The 20,695-nt window shown below is 41.3% G+C and overlaps 1 protein-coding gene across 1 annotated transcript in view; it reads right to left on the bottom strand.

Moving 5' to 3' along the window:
• GLP1R (glucagon like peptide 1 receptor) overlaps nt 1-20,460 on the bottom strand; it is a 57,739-nt gene extending 37,279 nt beyond the window's left edge. Inside the window, exons 1-6 of the mRNA XM_088667056.1 lie at nt 20,440-20,460; nt 19,205-19,301; nt 15,276-15,386; nt 4,044-4,144; nt 2,332-2,438; nt 915-1,068 (exon numbers count right to left, since the gene is read on the bottom strand). Coding sequence (XP_088523182.1) covers nt 915-1,068; nt 2,332-2,438; nt 4,044-4,144; nt 15,276-15,386; nt 19,205-19,301; nt 20,440-20,460 — 591 coding nt within the window. The remainder of the gene's footprint in view (nt 1-914; nt 1,069-2,331; nt 2,439-4,043; nt 4,145-15,275; nt 15,387-19,204; nt 19,302-20,439) is intronic.
• Between the last annotated feature and the right edge of the window lie 235 nt (nt 20,461-20,695).

Genomic DNA, 20,695 nt, shown 5'->3' with positions numbered 1-20,695 from the left:
TTGGCAGTTTCCCTCTTTTCTCATTGCATGCCCCATCCCACACTATCCAAGAGAGTCTCTCCAACTCTTCAGAGAGGCTTTTTAGGGAGTGCAGGAAGCAGGCAAGTTCCCTTTGGCAACCTTCCTACTCTGTGTGTCTCTCAGGATCCAAGTCATTTCTCATAGCCACCAATCAGTGCAAAAGCAACGGTGGTCAGTCCTCACAAAATCAGGGAACAGAGACGAATGAATTCCTACTTTTTGGGGTGACACACTTCAAATATCAAACCAAAGTGGATTTGTTTACCAACTATAATAATGGGACAGGGCAGAACTGTTCAGGAATCCCCGACCTTCAGCTTTGGGAAAACTCTGGTATCTTTTAATGTTTAATAGATCACTGTGTTTTATTTTTCTGTTGGTAGCCGCCCAGAGTGGCTGGGGAAACCCAGCCAGATGGGCGGGGTATAAATAAATTATTATTATTATTATTATTATTTATTATTATTATTATTACTATTATTATTATTATTTCCCACCGTAGTCTTTGGTTTTTTGAGGGAATATTTCTAGATGTTTGTTGGGATATTGGAATAGTAGCTAAAGAGACATAGTTCAATACACACGTGTCAGAAAAGAATTGGTTGCTTCCTTCTCATCTCAGGGAAGGAAAATGACAAATAAAATGGAGCACAGAGGAAAAGTTTTATACAACAAGAGCACCAAGGGAGACTTCCACTGTATCAGAAAAATCATTCACAACTGAAATTGTGACAGTTGGAAGACTAGCACTGAGAGCAAACTTCTAGAAGCGTGCAAATCTAACAAGACATCCCAGGGCACCTTTTCCTTCAAATGAAGATGGAAAGTTAAATACAAACATATTGAGTCACAGGATCACTGATACTCAAGGTGTTTTGGCCTCATCCCCCTACCTGATAAGAGAATAAACTCTCCCACTGCTGTTCACGAGGGGCTGTCCTATACATCCATGTTATCACGGAGTCTTTAATGAAGATGGATATAGCACGGAGGATAAATGAGGTGAAAAGGTTCAAGTGAATGTAGTTCCTGGTGCAGTGCAGGTGCCTGAAAAAATAATCATGATGTTTAAGTTACTCAAACGTGTAGGCTGTAACAATTGTCAAACAGGGCAACAATGGGACTCTGCTCAAAACTGAAGTGGGCAAATGAGTCACTTGGCATATAATTCAGGAAGAGCTGTAGGGATTTCTTCTTATGTTGAAAGCAAAGGAAAACTTATAATGCCTTCACCCCGAAAAGCTCAAAAAAAAAGATGTGTAGAAGTGGGGAACTATTTTGAATTTTTACTAAAGTGGCCACAGGAGAGGGATTTAAAGAACAGAGTTTTTTATAGTGAGCTTCAAATCTCTTTAGATAAAGAAATGCATTTAGTGAGGCATGCCTTAGCTTTCTGTGCTCTGGGAATTTCTGCGGGGGGGCTGTGGCAGAAGCATCAGCTTCCATCAAGAGAAGTTCTGATATTTACTACCTATTGTTTGAAAAGCAAGACAAGCCTCTATACTGATATGCCACTTAAGAACTATATGGACTGTTGTGGGAGCATGATTTCCCATCTAGGCTCACAATAAGTAACAATGAACATTCATTATGAATCTCAGTCATGCTCTAGGAGAACAGAAATCACAACCTGTCAAAAAGAAAAAAGTTCAACTCAGTAGCTAGAACCCAGTATCAATGCAACAGCAATCCTTTATTCAAGAATCTCAAACATTTCTTCTCCCTTGCCTTTCTGCCACCTAATAACAAACCCCATCTGAAAGGAAATGTGCAGTAGAGCAAGGCAGTTTTGTCCCTCCATCGAAATAAAAAAATGCTCTATGATACAAAGCAAAATGTTCCTACATGATAGTTCAGCCATATCTAAGTTAATAGTAATTTCAGAGTTTACATCTGTTACTATAGCATCAAACTAATACCTCTTCCAGAGTTTATGTCTCTCTATTAAGCACAAATATCAGCTGCTTCCAATGTGCAGCACACCAAGAACAAGTGATAGCCCAGTATGGTTCTGATTGATGAAGGCAAAACATTATCACTATTGGTTATAACACAGTGAACTTGGGCACTCTATTCCCGCACTGCAGTTCCGCCACTATATGAATGTAATAGTTTACAACAAACTCTTTAAACTCTTCCACCATTTCTGTGAAGCTCACCTTTATGCTGCCTTTAACTTCCCATTTTATTGCATTTAAGGGTTTGAGGTTTTTGAAATTTTGCGGAAGGCATCATTAGTGCACACAAGTACTAGTCAAATGCTATTTACAATTTGGAGTTCATGACTCTTTGTAGGCATATTAAGGTTACCTGAACCCCAGGAGGATGCCAGTTGCTATGACAAGGGCCGAGAAGGAAAGAGCATATCCAGTGGTATAGATGGCAGAAAGGAATAGCATGTGGCCTTCTGGTGAGTCCTAAAAGAAGATAACATAAGAACTCAATGGAAGGCTATAGTTATTGGCCGAACCCAGCTTCCTCAAAAGCCTCTAAGATGAGCAGATGGTCAACGCAAGGCATAGTTGAGTGGATAAACAGAACTGCAAAGCCAACGATCCTATACAAAAACATAGGTAAGTAGTACAGATCACAAACATCAAGTCCAATATATCAGGGGTCCCAAAACCATGTGTTCTTTTTTGTTCAGGACAATGTGCCCTGGGAGCATAACTTATCCTGAAAGTTTAAAAACTCATTAAATGAAAATAATAAAATGAAACTCAAACCCAAATATGGAAGTCTATTCTTGAGCCTAATTTGGCCCTTATATTTTGTATCTTGATACTGGAGTGGTGTTTTGTCCCCTGTACAAACACACAGGAAAGGGGAAGTTCTCCAGGACCACGTGAGCTGGCGGTATATGAGACATGCCACCCAAACGTCTTGTGAGTGATTTGGATTATGTGGAGGGGTGTTGCTGTTTTTAAAGGGAAGACTGATTTGGAAAAGGAAAGAAGAGAGAAGGGAGAGCAGTAACTACATGTGTCAGCCAACTTTAAATTAATAACCAATGCATGGAGTTAGTTTGAAACTGCAAAGGGCACAAACTTTAGACAGGAGCAGCAGAACTATAGGTGAAATTCATAAGTCACTGGCAGAACTACCATTTATTTTAATGAGCTCTGCCTGGACCAATTGTTAGTCTGTGACCATTCCTCTGAGCTTCAATCTTTCCAGTCGGATTTCATGCTCAAGGACACAAGTCACATGATGACCTTCACCCTACCCAAATCTAAAGGTTGTTCTGAGTTCTATTTTTATCTGTGGCTCTAAACAGTGTGAGAATAAGTTGGTGGGGTTGTCAAAAATGGAAAATAAAAATCAGTATTTACATTTCAGGACACAACACAGTATTCAGGGTTTCTAAATCATTACCCCCAAAAGCACTCTATTTTATGGAAATGAGACAGGTGCCAAACGACCAAGCACTGTCGTTAAGCATCTGTCTTGTTGGCAGCTTCCTACACAACTGTGAAATAATCTTTTAAACAGCCAATGGAGACAAAAAATGCCCCTGCATGTGGTTTGTATTACAGCAATTCAGCTTCTCCAATCATCATCTTCAGCTATGTCACAGGCATTCAAAAGAATGAGGAAAATAGATGGGGAAGCAAGCTTGGGGATTTCCTGCATTTTAATTAACCTCACTCCAAACTTGCAGAATTTCTCTCCTGCCCTGTTCTCTACAGTGGTACCTCAGTTTACAAACACAATTGGTTCCGGAAGTCCGTACTTAACCTGAAGCGTACTTAACCTGAAGTGAACTTTCCCATTGAAAGTAATGGAAAGTGGATTAATCTGTTCCAGACAGGTCCGTGGAGTACTTAAACTGAAAATACTCAAACCGAGGCATACTTAAACCGAGGTATGACTGTATTTGTATTCTTCCCACTTCTGCTGAGTAATCATAACATGGCAATGTAAAAAACATCACTACCACTACTACTGCTGTAACAGTCTCTGGGAACAGAGGATGTGGCATACAGGCTAGTGATTATTCCAGCAATATCTTAGGCACTTACTTCATCAGTAGCCATACACTCAGATATGTTCCTCCATGGAATGGTGGAATTTTCCTCCAGCAGCCACGTGCCCTCCAGTGTGCAGAAGCGGTAAACATGCCCTATACAAGACCAGAAAGCACATAATGATGGAAGATGACATAAAACAAAAGCAAAATCCAACCCATTATTAGTGTCAACCAGCAAAAAGCCCTAGCTTGGTCTTTCTTCCTGACAGCTTTCAGTAATGTATATTTAACCATAGTACTGACATAGAAGCAGTTCAAGCTGCTTCTAACACATTTTAGGATTCTCGTGTTACATATCTGATTATGTACAGAAATCATGTACATGGCTTGTTTAGGTAAACAATGGTTTCTTTTAATGGCTCAGTTTGCACAAACATATATCTTGGCTTATCAAGCTGAGATAAGAACAAGCCTTGTGTCTGATGTGCCTCATCTCTACTCCCTTCTTGGAGATTCAAGTGGCCTTATTAAGCTGGGTCCTGAACAGATGGGGAAAAAAAGCAGACAAGCAAGCACTGGTTGTCTGTTATACATGTAGATGATCAAACAATGATACCGTTCTTAACAATGGTTTGCACAAAGCATGGATTTGCTTTACATCTGAACCCAGCCTCTGACTAACAGAGGCTTCAAGTTTAATGAATTTTGACACTGATTGCTTTTCTACTACAAAAGTGAAGCAAGTTCACTTTATTGTAAGTTTCTCAGAAAATCGGCAAGTGACAACTCCATGGATCTGAACTCTGTAACTTGAGAGTGAACCTATTTGCTGAACCACGTGGCTTTTCTCTTAGAATAATTTACATCCCACTCGATAGAAATTAGCATTTGGTTGGCATTCATGTCAGTAAATATCTTACAATCTAAATGATCTGGTGCCTCCTGTTCTCTATGGACAATGAACAAGGCACTCTCAGAAGCCAAGAGGTAACCAAAAGATACTATAGTTTGTTGCTGCCATAGTAGACACAGAAATAATCTCAGATAATTTACTTAAGAAAACTTAAGAGTTTACTTTTTAAAAGTGGCATTACCAGATTTTATTTTTATTTATAAAAATATTTATATACCGCTATTCATAAAAATGGTTAATCCCAGTTGAAATCTCCCTTTGGCCAGGAATATGCAAGTTTTGCATTCATACAAGTCCAGGCATTCCATAGGAGCTTCAGAAATCTGAATCAGTAAATCTAAATGTTTATCTAGATTGACTGAACCACAAATGGAAGGTCTCCTTCCATTCATGGAAGGCACTAAGATCCAGCAATGACTCCTCATGAGAGGAAGAAGTAATATTCCCCAATTCCCCTGTGCAACTTCCTGTGGCCCCCCAACCCTTTGGGGGGTGGAATCACCACCCCAGGCTGTGTGGAACACTGCTAACTCTGGTTCCAGCCAATAATAATTCATTTGATACTATTTTCTATGCTATGACTACGTCTTTAATTTTAAATACGCATTTCTTTAGCTTGTATTTAAATACATTTTACCTTGTGCAAAACACCTAAAAACCATTGTTTTTTGCTTTAAAAGGAACGTCCTGATTTTCACCAGTCACCAGAGTCTTCTGTGTTTTGTGGGGAGGGGACAGAAACCTCCAGCCAGACCGCCAAACTCATGCTGAGTTGGTTTTGGCATGTCAAGAGTGACCAGGATTTAACAAGACGGGAGTTATTTAGAACACAGGGATTCAAAAGGCATATCTGAATGCTGTATTAGGTTGCAATGGCAAGGATGTGTTTCATAAGGTGCAATGAAAACAAAAAAACGTCGCACACAGGCCATAGAGTTGCACAAAGTGACACAGTGTATATGGTACTTGTCTTTATGAAAGTGCTTTTATAGGTGAGACAATGTGCTGCACCAGCTATTACTCTGCTTTGATCAAAAGAGCTTTATGTTAATGTCCAACTGCCATCACCTTGCTTCTTCATGTGGGATCTTATTTTTCCATGGAAGTTGCCTTGAACTGGAAGAAATCAATAAGCATTTAAAGCTTACACAAAAGAGACCAATATTCTAAAAATGATGCTGTAAAGCTGCACAATTAGGCCAGGGCTTTGATTTATTTCACATTCTATGTAAGATGCTTTCACACAAAAAGTTAGTTTCTTAGAAGCAATAGCCTTAATAGAGCCTGTATGCCTGAATTCCATGTCAATTACACCTTATTAGTATTAAATGTTTAAAGATATGGATTGGTGCCCAGAATCCAAACAGTCCCTGTTTGCTGATAAAAGTCTGAGAGGGGAGGCCAATAGTTAGAACTGGAGTTAATGTCATCATTTATCTTGTTCTTGGATGCGCTTGTAAATCAAATCAAATACTACATCTGGCAAAACACTTTTAGATATAGGAAATATGTTATCACATGCCAGGAGGCTCACAAATATTTCATTAGCTAGCTCACTTATGCTGGAAATAAAAAAACAAATTAAACGTTTCCCCCTTTAAAACAACCAACCTGATCTGCATTTTACTACAGCTGTGTGTCAGGAATGGTGGAAGATTAGTCACCCAATTGTCCTTTGGAATAAATTGCCACATAATTTATCTTTGAAACAAATTACATCATGTCCTAGCCTATCACATTTTACCCAGACAGGGAAAGACAAGTTGAGAGAGAGGAGGCAGAGAGTAGAGTTTTCCCTCAGTGCTCTGCACACGTGTTGAGCATCGTAAGTTGTCCCAAATTTAATAACTCTTCTTAATTCTCGACAGGGGAAATGTTCTGGAAAAGGTAACAGTTTTTTTTCCAGAAGGCAGTGGTGAATCTGCTGTTTATGAGTAATAGCCAAATTATTTGCTGTGGTAGATTGACTTGCTGCTCCTTGACAGAGTGGTTTGCCCTTTGATGACAAAAATATACCCTAGCACAAGACTTTGTTCTTTAAACAATTCCACTCAACCAGCACAACCTAAATTTATCAATCACACAGGCAGGACATTGGGTTTCAGCAACCTTTGTTTCATGGGCAAAGCAAGTTTCTATTCATAAATACTTGTAGTCTGTCTCCCCATGGAAAACAACAAAAATAGTCTACAACTACCTTTTATTTCCACCCTTAGTTCCCTTTGCACAACGATGGCAGAATATTTTATGACAAAGTCCTCTAAAAATGATCTTGAAAATAATATGAAGCACTTTAGAACACACCTGTACCAATGTGAAAGAAGCCAGCTTCTATAGGTAAATATTAAGCACAGCAGTGTTCATCTGAAATTTCTTCTATAGGCATGGGGAAAGTATTGAAGCTGTACAGTCATTTCTGAGTTAGGTATAATACACAATGATAATATTCAACATGGAACTCAGTATCAAACTTTTATTCAAGTGAATCTGACTCCTCCTGTTGTCACACCAGACCTATGCCATGGCATCTCTGCAATATTTCATGGATACAGCATGGTATCTCTGCAATATTTCATGGATACAGTATTTTTTTCATTATGGAAATAAACCCTTATTTTGTGTGGCTATACTTCTGTATAGGGAAGCAGAAGGGACGCAGGTGGCACTGTGGGTTAAACCACAGAGCTTAGGTGATCAGCTGATCAGAAGGTCGGCGGTTCGAATCCCTGCGACGGGGTGAGCTCCCGTTGCTCAGTCCCAGCTCCTGCCACCTAACAGTTCGAAAGCACGTCAAAGTGCAAGTAGATAAATAAGTACCGATACAGCGGGAAGGTAAACAGCATTTCCGTGTGCTGCTCTGGTTCGCCAGAAGCGGCTTAGTCATGCTGGCCACATGACCCGGAAGCTCCCTCGGCCAATAAAGCGAGATGAGCGCTGCAACCCCAAAGTTGGTCACGACTGGACCTAATGGTCAGGGGTCCCTTTACCTTTATACTTCTGTGGAACTTAGGTACCATTATACATGCCCCATATTCAAGCAGGAAGACATTTCAGAGGTTTCAGTCTGTACCTTGGATTGGCTTCCTTTAAATTACGTCATTGCAAGTATATTACATTTTAGTGCTATAAGGTGCTATGCATACAGGCTTAATTATAAGATGGGGATTAACAGCATTAGCTCCAAAAGGTACTGTATTGATTCCCATCAGATTTCTAGGGGAACCCCAGCACTTTAGCATTTGGATCTTCACAGACCACAAGTCAGCAACACCAGTTGTCTACTGTTCTTTTATACTGCCATACACACAGAGACATGCATCCTTCAATGATATCACATCCAACCAGGTGAGGAAGGAAGAAATATATGGCCTTACTTATGCTTCCAGCTCTTTAGTTCCAATGGGAACATATTGTCCTAGCTCAGCCATCCTCAAACTCGGCCCTCCAGATGTTTTAGGACTACAATTCCCACCATCCCTGACCACTGGTCCTGTTAGTTAGGGATGATGGGAGTTGTAGTCCCAAAACATCAGGAGGGCTGAGTTTGGGGATGCCTATCCAAGCTTATATTCCAAAATGAAGACTTGACCAAGGAACTAGTCTGACCATATTAGCAGTCCTCCCCTTCTCCATATCCCAGTCTTTCACCTCTAGAATCACAGGGTTGAAGAGGATCCCAAGATGACACCCAGCCCAACTGAAATCCCTTAACAGTATCTTCCCTAGGATCTCCTTCTAAAGCAGGATTTCTCAGGGAGGCTTCAACATATCTGGCAACTCCATCTTCTTAACCACCTGTTCCAAAGCATTCAAGTGATATTTTTTATCTCTGGAGATTACTATCCAGTTACTGTTTCTACTTATTTCCCATTTTAAAAAATTTCCCATTTTAAAAAATAAAAATGCACAGAAAGTGGGTTCCCTCCTGTCTCTAAATCCAAATGATGATGATGATGATGATGATGATTAAATTTGTATACCACCCTTCATCTACCGGTGTCAGGGCAGTTCACAGCCTAGTGCAGGGTTCAGCATTTTAAATAAAAGGACACATTCTACTCATGTAAAAACACGCTGATTCCCGGACCGTCCATGGGCCGGATTGAGAAGGCAACTGGGCCACACCTGGCCCACGGGTCTTAGGTTGCCTACCCCTGATCTGTTAGGATTAGAAGCAATTGAGTTGCATCAGCAGGAGCTGGCTGAGGGACTTACACACAGAGTCATACCAAGGCTTAAACAAATGCTTGGTTTAATGGAGAAAGTAAAAATAACAAAAATTAAATTAGGCTTACACAAAACACCCACACAACCAAACCACCCACCAAGAGCACACTGGGAAATCGCCCAGCACAGAGGCAACACACAACACCCCTGATATACCCTGCATCATCAGCTTCACAGCAACACCTGTCGATCTGCTCCACAGCTGCAGAACTCCAGTCACTAGATCTTTCCTGACTCTTAAAGGTACAGTGAAACAATAATGACACTTTTACACAATCATTCAACATGATCTAGCTACTCTCACCCACCCAGCACATTGTGGGAGAACACAAGTTCAAAGAAGGCTCTGCATTTGTATTCATTCAATAGGGACTTTCCCCTTGCTTAATTTGACTCCAGGGATGATGATAATCAAGCTGCTTTCACATATGCAAAGCCAGGTTGTTGTTGTTGTTTTCTTACAAAAGCAATTATGCTGATGGAGCACTTGTTCTTGCTCTTCCCTAACTCACTTCAGGTTACTCCAATTGTCAGGAAGCAAAGTAAATTAGCCCCAGAAGTGTAAAATGACTCTGGAAGTAAGCCAGAATCTGCTGTCATTATCTTCAAGGAAAAGCTATAAAAGGTGGGTTCCCTCGTAAACATGACGGCGTTAAGAATTTTGCTCTCGCTCAAATAAAATTTAAGGTGATGAATAGAAATTCTAAAAGTCAACATTTGGAACATGTTTGGGGGATAAAAAATTTATCTGCAGCACTTTCAAAATAAGTAGTAGGGACCCGTGCCTCTTGGGGACCATTTGGCCTATAACAGAAAGGCTCCCTGGAGGATCATCGTCAATAAAATGCAGGAATGTGAAAGGGTAACAATGCAAATATGAGTCATTGTGCAAAATTATAACAGCCTGTGTGCTTGATGAGAGGCAAATGACTCCATTTCACAAGCTTAGCACTTTGCAACTTAAGACTATTTTGTAGAGATGAAATTATTAATAATTTATAAAGTATTTACATATTTTATGTTCTTTATCTTGTTTGCAACATTTACCTTCTCAGGCAGACTTATATTAGTTCCATTTAAAATACGAGAAACATGCTGAGACACTTATCTATGCTGATAATTCAGCTCAAGAGTGTCTGGTGCCCAAGCTCCATGCTTCAAACCAAACCTTTACTTTATTTAACATAACACAGAATAATCTGGTTCACCAAACTAAGCGCAGCATGCCAGCTATGCATGGCAGACCACTGGAAGCAAAATAAGCCTTCTCGGTCTCTGTCTACCCGAGTCTACAAGCATATGGTGGTAGTGATGTCAAGCACCTTAAATGTAATTACATGGAGTTTAGCTCCCAACTCCATCTCCACACTCGGGGCACAACATGCAGGAATGTCTAGCTTGTATTGCTTTTAAACGTTTTTCTGTAGTTGTACACTGCCCTGGTGTTTTGCGAAAGGATGGTATATACATATATATAAATAAACAAACTTAATATTGGGACTTACATAAAAAGAAAAGGGGATGTAGTTCAGTATTCATCTATCCTGTGCCATATAATAAAGGCTTAGGCAGTAAGTGGGATCAGGGAACCCAATGACTGTTTTATTTAATTTATTAAAACCACTGTTCATCAAATAGGTATCAGGCCAATGTACAAAACAAGACCAAAACTGTCATACAGCTGTAAAACTATCAAATCAACTTTAAAAAGCAGTCATGCACAACAGGATGGATTTTAAAAATGTTTTGCTTTTGTTTTTTTACTTGGCACCAAAAAGCTAACAGAGATGTTATCCATTGTAAATTTATGGGGAGGCTGTTCCAGTTGGGGCACCATAACAGAGAAAGCTCTCTCCCTTGTTGACACATAACATGAAAAAAGGTACTGTACTTCAAGCAGCAGATCTTAAGACATGGGCAGGTATGTATATGGGAGACATCCCTTCAGGTGTTTGGGTCTTAAATTGTTTAGGGCACTAAAAGGTTGAAACCAGCATCTTCAATTGGGCCTGGAAGCAAACAGGCAGGCAGCACAGGCCCCTTGGGATCAAAGTAAAAAACATCTTATCCAGCCACACTAGATGTGGCTGCTGTGTTCTGCACTAACTGAAGCTTCTGAGTTGTCTTCAAGCACAGGTCCATGCACAATACATTATAGTAACCCAGTTGGGGGGTGGTCCCAGATCATGGACCACTGTGGCCAGGCTATCCTCAACCAGGAACTGTTATAGCTGGTGAAGCAGTTGAAGATGGGAAGAGTGACTCCAAGTCACACAAGCCACCTGGGTCTGGATCAAAGGGCACTCCCAAGCTAACTACCTGCTTTCTCAGGTAGAACTAATTGATGACACCGCACTCCAAATCCCTGTATGATCTCACCTGGCAGCTTCAAATGTTCAAAAGCAACCCCATCCCCCAATGCTTTCTTTGGAACTAGATAAGAGTGCAACCAGTATATCACCATGTCTCCTTCCCTCAACCCACAACAATAAGTCCTGTGGACACAGTTCAGGGGGAAAAATAATTAAGTGGGTTAGAATCAAAATTATCTTTGTACTGCAGGAATGCTTCAATATACACGCAGTTGAAACAATTGCACTACTTACCTCCTGTACATCTAGTAAAGCCTTGACCTGCCATGCATTTTGTTCAGAAGTAAGGCTATAGTTTGAAGCAACACATTCTTGCCCCTGGCTCTTATGACCAAGCCATATGGACACATCATATCGGTGCTCCTGAGGCATAACTATGCTGCACCAGTCTGCAGCAAAACCCTGTGTACTCCAGAGGGCATAAGAAAAACAAATGTGGTTACTGCACCTATAACTCTTGTTTGGAACTTGCGTCCCTGGAAGATTTTCTATTTAAGAGGATTTAGGGCCATTAGACAATAAATATTAGGACCCTGAAGGAGTCATAAAATGTAAAATGGATTGCCTTAGCAACTCCAAGCTTTCTTGGTCTGCACAGTGTTGTTGGCAGCAGGGCTTAAATTATAAAATGGTAACAAAAATGAGATTACATTTCCAGTGACAGTAACAAGAGATAGATACCCTCTCTAAAACAGAAAGCTCTATTTTCCTGAGGACACAATATTCTTACGCTCCTTTGCAGTTGCAGTGATTCTACTGAATGCCAGAAATTGCCTCAACATGGTTGAAAAAGGGAAGGTAAATTTACCACTGCATGATTTACCACTGGGCAAGTTTTTTTAAAATTTAGCTCAGGAAAAATCGCCCCTATACTAAATAAAGAAAAGAATCCTCACAGAAGTGCAGTACCTAAAAAGGCCTGAAAAAGTGCGCCCCTGAGTATTCTTCCTATTCACTCAAGGAAGAGCAGAAATGAAAATATCCTGGATATTGATAAGGTTGGACGTTATCGCTAAGAAATTAAAAGCTGTTTATAGGCTTCATAAAGATCTTCATTTTTTAAAAAAAAGAGAGGGAGAGCAAGGCAGCTATTTAAGGACAAAAGGGGGTTGTAGGGAGAACAAAAGCCTGCGAAAACCAAGTCCCTGAAGAGATGAAAAAGCAAATGATACTCTCACTTGGCTATAATATGGGAAAATAAACTTTCACCTCACTGTCCTCTTCCTAGAGCTTCTGCCAAGCTTGATGTGTCATCTGCCAGCAAAGTTCATTTTGGGGCGCGGGAGGGGGGCAGGGGTGCCCTGTAGTTTCTATCTCGGAGTGTGAAGTACATTGAGGGTGAACAAAATCTGTGATTCAGGAGAAACAGCGCGAATGTTCTCCTTCACAACAAATATGAATATGGGCAGTGCAAATAAGATAAATCCCCACATCGTAGAACTCTATGAAGCCAAGCACTCACCATGCAAGACAGGCTTCGCTCCTGCTGCCAGGTGTCTAGGCCCACTAAATTAACTGCCAGTAACAACTACACAGATTTCTGTTCTTTTGAAAAGCAAGTGATAGTGTTGCATGATTACCACTAGTGATAGATGTAACTAAACTCTAATCTGAGAGAGCTAGAAACCTCTTCATCTGCATGGACAATGAAAGCTGATGAATACAACATGAAATAGTTCATGACTTTCGCCCCTTAAAGAACTGTGAGACACCTGACTAATTTTGACCACAGCTTCTTTGGCCAAATTGACAGTCTTAGTTGGGCTCCAATTCTTTGGCGATCAGCCTTCTTTATGGTCCAGCTCTCACTTCCATACATCACTACTGGGAAAACCATAGCTTTAACTATACGGACCAAGAAAACTCCATGGACAAAGACAACCAGATGTACTACCCCTTTCCTAATACAGAGCCAATGACACAAAAGACTTGGTTTCTTATCAAATGAGTCTCAAATGAGTTATCAAATGAGCCTTGCCAACTTGGGGAATGATCAACAATGCCCCTGCAGATTATCTCAGTGAGTGGGCTGGAATATAAGGGTTCAAGCAGTTCCTGAGATACCCTCTACCTATGTTGTTCAGGGCTTTGTAAATTAATACAGGGACCTTGAACCTGACTTGGTAGTGGATGGGCAGCCGGTGCAGCTGTTTCATCAATAGTCTTACGTGTTATCAGCAAGATGCCCCTGATCAGCATTCTGCACCAGCTGGAGTTTATAAACCCAAGGGCAGCCCCACATAGACTGCATTGCAGTAATCCACTTTAAAGTAAAAGTATGATGAGATTAACCACACACACACACACACACACACACACACACACACACACACACACCCCTACACATCCATTTATAATGGATGAGACCAAGAACTGCCCAGCCCATCATCAAGTCTACTGGGACAACAAAGAAAAATTGGGATCTACTATAGCAACAGGAATGAGAGGATTATAAAGCTTAATTTGTTTCCAAAGAGGTTTGCAATCCTGTAATGAAAATCTCTGAAGAGATCCAAATGTTAATGTGTTTTAAGTGAAAATTGTATTCTACCCCAGGATAATTCAGCTTTTGCTTATTTGCAAAAGTACATGAAAGATGCAGCACATTCTGGTAATTTATTGAGGTACAGGATTATGGTAAATCTTGGCTCTCTCCTGCAGTGATGATTTTTAGTGCTGTTAGCAGCCAAATGACTGCCACCGAGTCCTAAGTTGGAAAATAAATAGGTTTGTTGAAGGGAAGGCATTTAATCTTGCATGTAGGTTATTAGATAAAGGGGGGAAAGAATTATTGAAAGGGGTTATAGAATGTTTGATGGGCTCTTATATCAATTAATTGGGAAGTCAACAATTTTGCACATTAATACAAGCAAATTTTAAGTAGCTGTAAATAATGTATATGTTTATTAATGATTGAGAAACCGATAAAGAGCTTGTAAATTCAATTTTCAGATGACCCTAAGATAACAGTCGCTAGCAACCAAACATAATACAATATGAATACTCATGCAAGAGAGAGAGAGAGAGAGGTGTGTCAGAAAAAAGGACTCCAAGAAAGAAATACCTTTCCCACCCATATTCAGCATAGCATCCCGTCCCCTGTCCCTGCATTCATACTGAAGGGATCTTTGGAATTAAACCAGTCCTGAACCAGTCCATACGTCAATTACCTCTTTGTTCAAGTAACACCAAGTCCCACTGTATTTCCCACCCTACATGACCCAGCACTTAAGTGGTAACTACAAAAAGGAGTTGGGGTGTGTGAGTGTGGGTGTGACTAATTAGGTCATGTTCATGTTTCTGGCTTGCAAGGCCCTATTGCTTGCCACTTATATTTCCATGATCAAATTGGGTTCACACTGCATGTGCATGCTTTTACGGTTATACCACAGTGATGCTTGCACTCATTGTTCAGAGAGAAGTCAGACTACACACATAGCTGCTGGTCACATGCAGAGTTCCAGATGAACTTGAGCTTGCCTTTAGCAAATTTAGCACGTTAGTAGCTAGGAGTGTCGAACCACAACCAAGAAGCACAATATTCAAGTCTCCCCTTGACCATCAGTCTCAGTGGGTGACCTTGGGCTCTCTCTTAGTCTAACCTACCTGTTTTTGAGGATAAGATGGGAAGTGAGAATCCTGTCTTCCACCTCGAGTTCCTTAAAGGAGTGGCAGAATATTCACGCAACGAACATATAAATGAAATTAGCAGGCTGGTGGGAGAGAAAATGTGTATACTGGATGTTCTTCAAAGATAAGAAAACGTACTTACCTGGGCTAGCTGATGGAAGATACCAAGGGCAGCTCGTGTTCACATAGGTGCCAGGCAGACCATCAGGCCAACATGCATATTCATCAAATGTCCTGTTGCAGAACTTGCCTTCTACAGATAGAGAATATTTGGAGAGAAATCGGAAGAAAATGAAGAAGCAGCTTTTATGAGGTGGCATTGCAAGAGTCCAGGAGGATTTAATATTAGATAGGTACCCTCCCCCCCCAAAAAAAGATCTAAACCCATTATTTGTGTCTTACACCAATCATCAGCCACAATGCTTCTACAGCCCTGTTCAGCAACTAAGACTGAAGAGAAACCCAATCCAAAACTGAGTGTTGTAATAATGACAGCCCGTTCCCTAATAACACCCCACAACACATAGACACAAACATTGGAGGGGAAGGAGGTAGGGAAAATAACCATTCTATCTTTACAATTTACTTCAAGCTGCTAGACAGCTACGACTGTAAGTTAATAGCATGACTCAGTACAGACTGCACAAACAATTCACAGCATTTGTTAGTGAAGTTCTTGCCATTCTGTTTATTAATTCAATATTCCTCTATCCCCTTTATCTTCTTTCTTGAAACTCATGGGGTTCCTAGGTGGTCTCCCATCCAGAGACTGACCAGACCCAAATCTACTTAGCTTCAGCAAGGCAGCTGTGTCATGTGTCCTCAGCTCGTATCTTGGGTCCTTGTCGGTTTCCTCACTGAATCCCTGGAATAAGGTGATTGTGCTTCACCATCAGTTCCAATTCTACTTGCTAAATGGCTAAGTATGATAGCCTCAGTGGATCTCCAGCTGTCTCAGCTGACCAGCAACTTGGTCTAGAATTGATAAGATTATCTTTCAAATCAGAACCAGTGAAGGCGGTGAAGGTCCTGTGTGAGTGTCTGGAGGCGGTTGGAGGTTGGATGGCGGCTAACAGATTGAGGTTGAATCCTGACAAGACAGAAGTACTGTTTGTGGGAGACAGGAGGTGGGCAGGTATGGGGGACTCCCTGGTCCTGAATGGGGTAACTGTGCCCCTGAAGGACCAGGTGCACAGCCTGGGAGTCATTTTGGACTCACAGCTGTCCATGGAGGCGCAGGTTAATTCTGTATCCAGGGCAGCTGTTTATCAGCTCCATCTGGTACGCAGGCTGAAACCCTACCTGCCCGCGGACTGTCTCGCCAGAGTGGTGCATGCTCTAGTTATCTCTCGCTTGGACTACTGCAATGCGCTCTACGTGGGGCTACCTTTGAAGGTGACCCGGAAACTACAACTAATCCAGAATGTGGCAGCTAGACTGGTGACTGGGAGCAGCCGCTGAGACCACATAACACCCGTCTTGAAAGACCTGCATTGGCTCCCAGTACGTTTCCGAGCACAATTCAAAGTGTTGGTGCTGGCCTTTAAAGCCCTAAATGGTCTCAGTCCAGTATACCTGAAGGAGCGTCTCCACCTCCATTGCTCTGCCCAGATACTGAAGTCCAGTGCTGAGGGCCTTCTGGCGGTTCCCTCGCTGCGAGAAGCCAAGTTACAGGGAACCAGGCAGAGGGCCTTCTCGGTAGTGGCACCCGCCCTATGGAACGCCCTCCCATCAGATGTCAAAAAGAAAACCAACTACCAGACTTTTAGAGGACATCTGAAGGCAGCCCTGTTTAGGGAAGCTTTTAATCTTTAAGAAATTACTGTATTTTAATATTTCTGTTGGAAGCCGCCCAAAGTGGCTGGGGAAACCCAGCCAGATGGGTGGGGTATAAATAATAAATTATTATTATTATTATTATTATTATTATTATTATTATTATTATTATCATCATCACTGTAGCCTATGGAAGAGGAGTGGCTGCCATTGAGGGTACTATCCTGGTACCAGATATCCTGCTTTGTCTGGTTTTCAACACACATATCTGGCATTGCATTTACTAGTTCAGTAACTCAACATACCTTATGTATTTTTCTCAATACAAATGATCTGCTGTCATGTTCTTAATTCCACACTGACACATTGCTGAAATACTCACACAAAAGCCCACCAATCAGCATTATAGCTTATTCAACACGCTAAAGGCTCAGTTTCAGATTTATTAAACCATCAGCCTAGGAGTGTAGTGTTGGCTGCCTGGCAGAGCAAAGAGAGATTAATACCTTCTTACTATTATTGCTACTAGCAAGTGTCATTCTCTAATGTTACAGGGCAATTCTAAGAAGCAATGGAAAAATCTAATGCTTTAATATATATTGGGGGGGGGGAGAGATCGAGTCTTATCCATTCCAGTGGGTTGGGACCAGGACTTTTGAAATCAGTGCCAGTGTGGTGTAGTGGTTAAGAGCGACAGACTCGTAATCTGGGGAACCGGGTTCGCGTCTCCACTCCTCCACATGCAGCTGCTGGGTGACCTTGGGCTAGTCACACTTCTCTGAAGTCTCTCAGCCCCACCCACCTCACAGGGTGTCTGTTGTGGGGGAGGAGGGGAAAGGAGATTGTTAGCCGCTTTGAGACTCCTTCGGGTAGTGATAAAGCGGGATATCAAATCCAAACTCTTCTTCTTCTTCTTCTTCTTCTTCTTCTTCTTCTTCTTCTTCTTCTTCTTCTAATCCAGTACATCTGGCCTAACCAATAGTGACTGCTGAGGATTCCCTATCCTCCACCATTTCCTCCTATTCATTGTGTGTTCTAGAATATTCTATATATAGATGGTTTGTATGATTCTATTGTTTTATATATGCCAATAAAGGTGTTGTGATTGATTGCTCCAACTACCGTACAATTGTGCTCATTTCACACACTAGCAAGGTTATGCTTAAAATTCTACAAGGCAAGCTTAAGCAGTATGTGGACCGAGAACTCCCAGAAGTGCAAGCTGGATTTCGAAGGGGCAGAGGAACCAGAGACCAAATTGCAAACATGTGCTGGATTATGGAGAAAGATAGAGAGTTCCAGAAAAACATCTACTTCTGCTTCATTGACTACACAAAAGCATCTGACTGTGTCGACCACAGCAAACTATGGCAAGTTCTTAAAGAAATGGGAGTGCCTGATCACCTCATCTGTCTCCTGAGAAATCTTTATGTGGGACAAGAAACTACAGTTAGAACTAGATATGGAATAACTGATTGGCTCAAAATTGGGAAAGGAGTAAATGCCTTTAATTAATACAATGCCATGATGTTTATATATATATATATATATATATATATATATATATATATATATATATATATATATATATAATGTTGTCTTAAAACACAATCATTTCCCTTCTGAATGCAGATAGCAAAAAGAGAAGGGGACAGCTTACTGAACATTGTAAGGTGAGGTAGGGGAATCCCCCCCCAATACATGGACCAGCACCCCCATAATAATTATGGCACACACTGCACTGGAGCACGCAGCAGCAAAAGTTACAAGCACAGGCCTAAGTGGAGCCTCTCCACAATTAGTCTGTCAAATAAGGGATGGGAGGCATACAAATGATGCCCACTATTGTTTTTATTTCTGACTCCCTCCGGCATCCCACACAACATCCCCTAATTTTAATTAGACTATTGATCCATGTAACTCAGTACTGTTCACTTGAGACCAACAGTGAGTCTCCAAGGTTTCAGAAAGACATCTGTTCCAGTACCAGCCAAAGATACCAGGGATGGAACATGGAACCTTTTGTACAAAAAGCAAGCTCTACCACTGAGCTACAATCCTTCTTTTCTACCTGGGTGAGGTTCTCACTCTATAACTTAGCAAAATTCATTTCCTTCCATCGTCACGAACTTGGAACCAAAGATGAACAATGGCCCTTCAGGACACTGTAGACCAGGTTGCCAAAACTAATAGGAAGGGGAGATGATGGAAAACACATTATGGCCTATGAGAACTGTAGCAGTATGAAGTCAGGATGCTGTCTTTGTGAGGGCCATTTGTGCTGAGCAGCCTTACCTGCCACAAGAGGGGGTGTTTCATGGAGATACTCCAAACACTGGAGCCGATATTCTTCCCATTTCTGCTTCAGTGAAGGAAAGGAGATCTGGGGTCTCTGGAAGGAAAGAAAATAGCATCTCAGATATGTTGTTAACCAAATCCAATTATTTAGTGATGGGTTTCCTGTGCATCAAAACATAGTAAACAACTTTACATCATGGGATCAAACTCCCCAAACTAGCAACAGCTCCCAAGCATTGGGAACTAGCATGCAAAGAGACCAACCAGGCGACAGGTATTCACTGAAATATTTTGCATTTTTGCTACACAGTAAACTACAACCTCCGCTTTTCCTGCTTTTAGAATCAAGATGACACCGGCAACCACTTTAAGCCAATGCCCATACTGGCCTCCCTCATAACAACCCTCAATGCTTTGTTGCTTGACACATTAGTCCTTGTCGACATCTGGCAGGATTTATGAGAATTATACATTGTTTTCATCACATAAGGCCTTCAATCTTCTGTGATAAATGAGCTGTCCTTTCAAAATCACACTCCAACAAGATATCCTTGTTGTGAACCCACAACAATGCCAATACCAACCTGCCCCCCCCCTGACAATGGCACCAGGCCCTCATCCAAGATCACTGGTTATCACTAGCCCCAGATGTTGGAGACAACCCCATCCCCATTGCCAGGCTCCTGCCTACACAGTCAGATACTCCAACACCCCTCTGCGCCAAATTAGTGAAGGTGGAGGGGCCTCTGGCTGAGACACTGTGCAGGAGAAGCAGCTTATGCCTCAATGCTTAGGAACTTATTGGGTCATCATGACTCCATGAAAGAAGCAGCATGAATATAAACAGAAGGAAGCCACTGTGTTCATCCATGAGAGCAATGGTTCCCAATTAGTTAATTACTGAGGACCCCCTATTTTTCAAAAGCCAAGCCACGGACCCCCTACTTTTGAAAATGTTGCTCACTCTATGGTAGTTATCTGTGCAAAGCAAATTTTGATGAAAATGTGGGGTAGTCCCTAAAAAGCGAATGATTTTAAGTATACTAAAAAAAAAAAGACCATAAAATTTGTGATATTACCACAAATTGCCTATCCCCAGACAGTAGGAAAAACTTGTCTCCATTGCTCCACTACAACTGAATTTTAAAAAGCAATTGTGTCCCTAAGTTGCAAGTGTTCTGTATGCAGAAGGCTTTTTATATGAGAGAGTATTCAAACATGCTATTCCTTACTTGTAATCTGAGTTGGTACATCTTAGCAAAACTTTGCAGCATATGGTTCTGCTAACTGAGGGATCTTGCACCTTCAAGACATAGGTGAAGGCTTGGTCAGGGTTTGATGAAGTATTGATGAAGAATGAGTAGAAAACAGCTGGAGTTTGTAATGCTGGTTAGAGGAGGAGGACGAACCTTGAAGAAACCAATAAAATTCTCATTTGCATTGGCAATGAGGAAGGAAAGGGAGAAGAAGGCTGAAGAGGGACCGATA

This window comes from Zootoca vivipara, chromosome 3 (assembly GCF_965207765.1).
Source record: "Zootoca vivipara chromosome 3, rZooViv2.hap1.1, whole genome shotgun sequence".
Classification (NCBI taxonomy): domain Eukaryota; kingdom Metazoa; phylum Chordata; class Lepidosauria; order Squamata; family Lacertidae; genus Zootoca; species Zootoca vivipara.
This window is presented reverse-complemented; position numbering and strand designations above follow the sequence as displayed.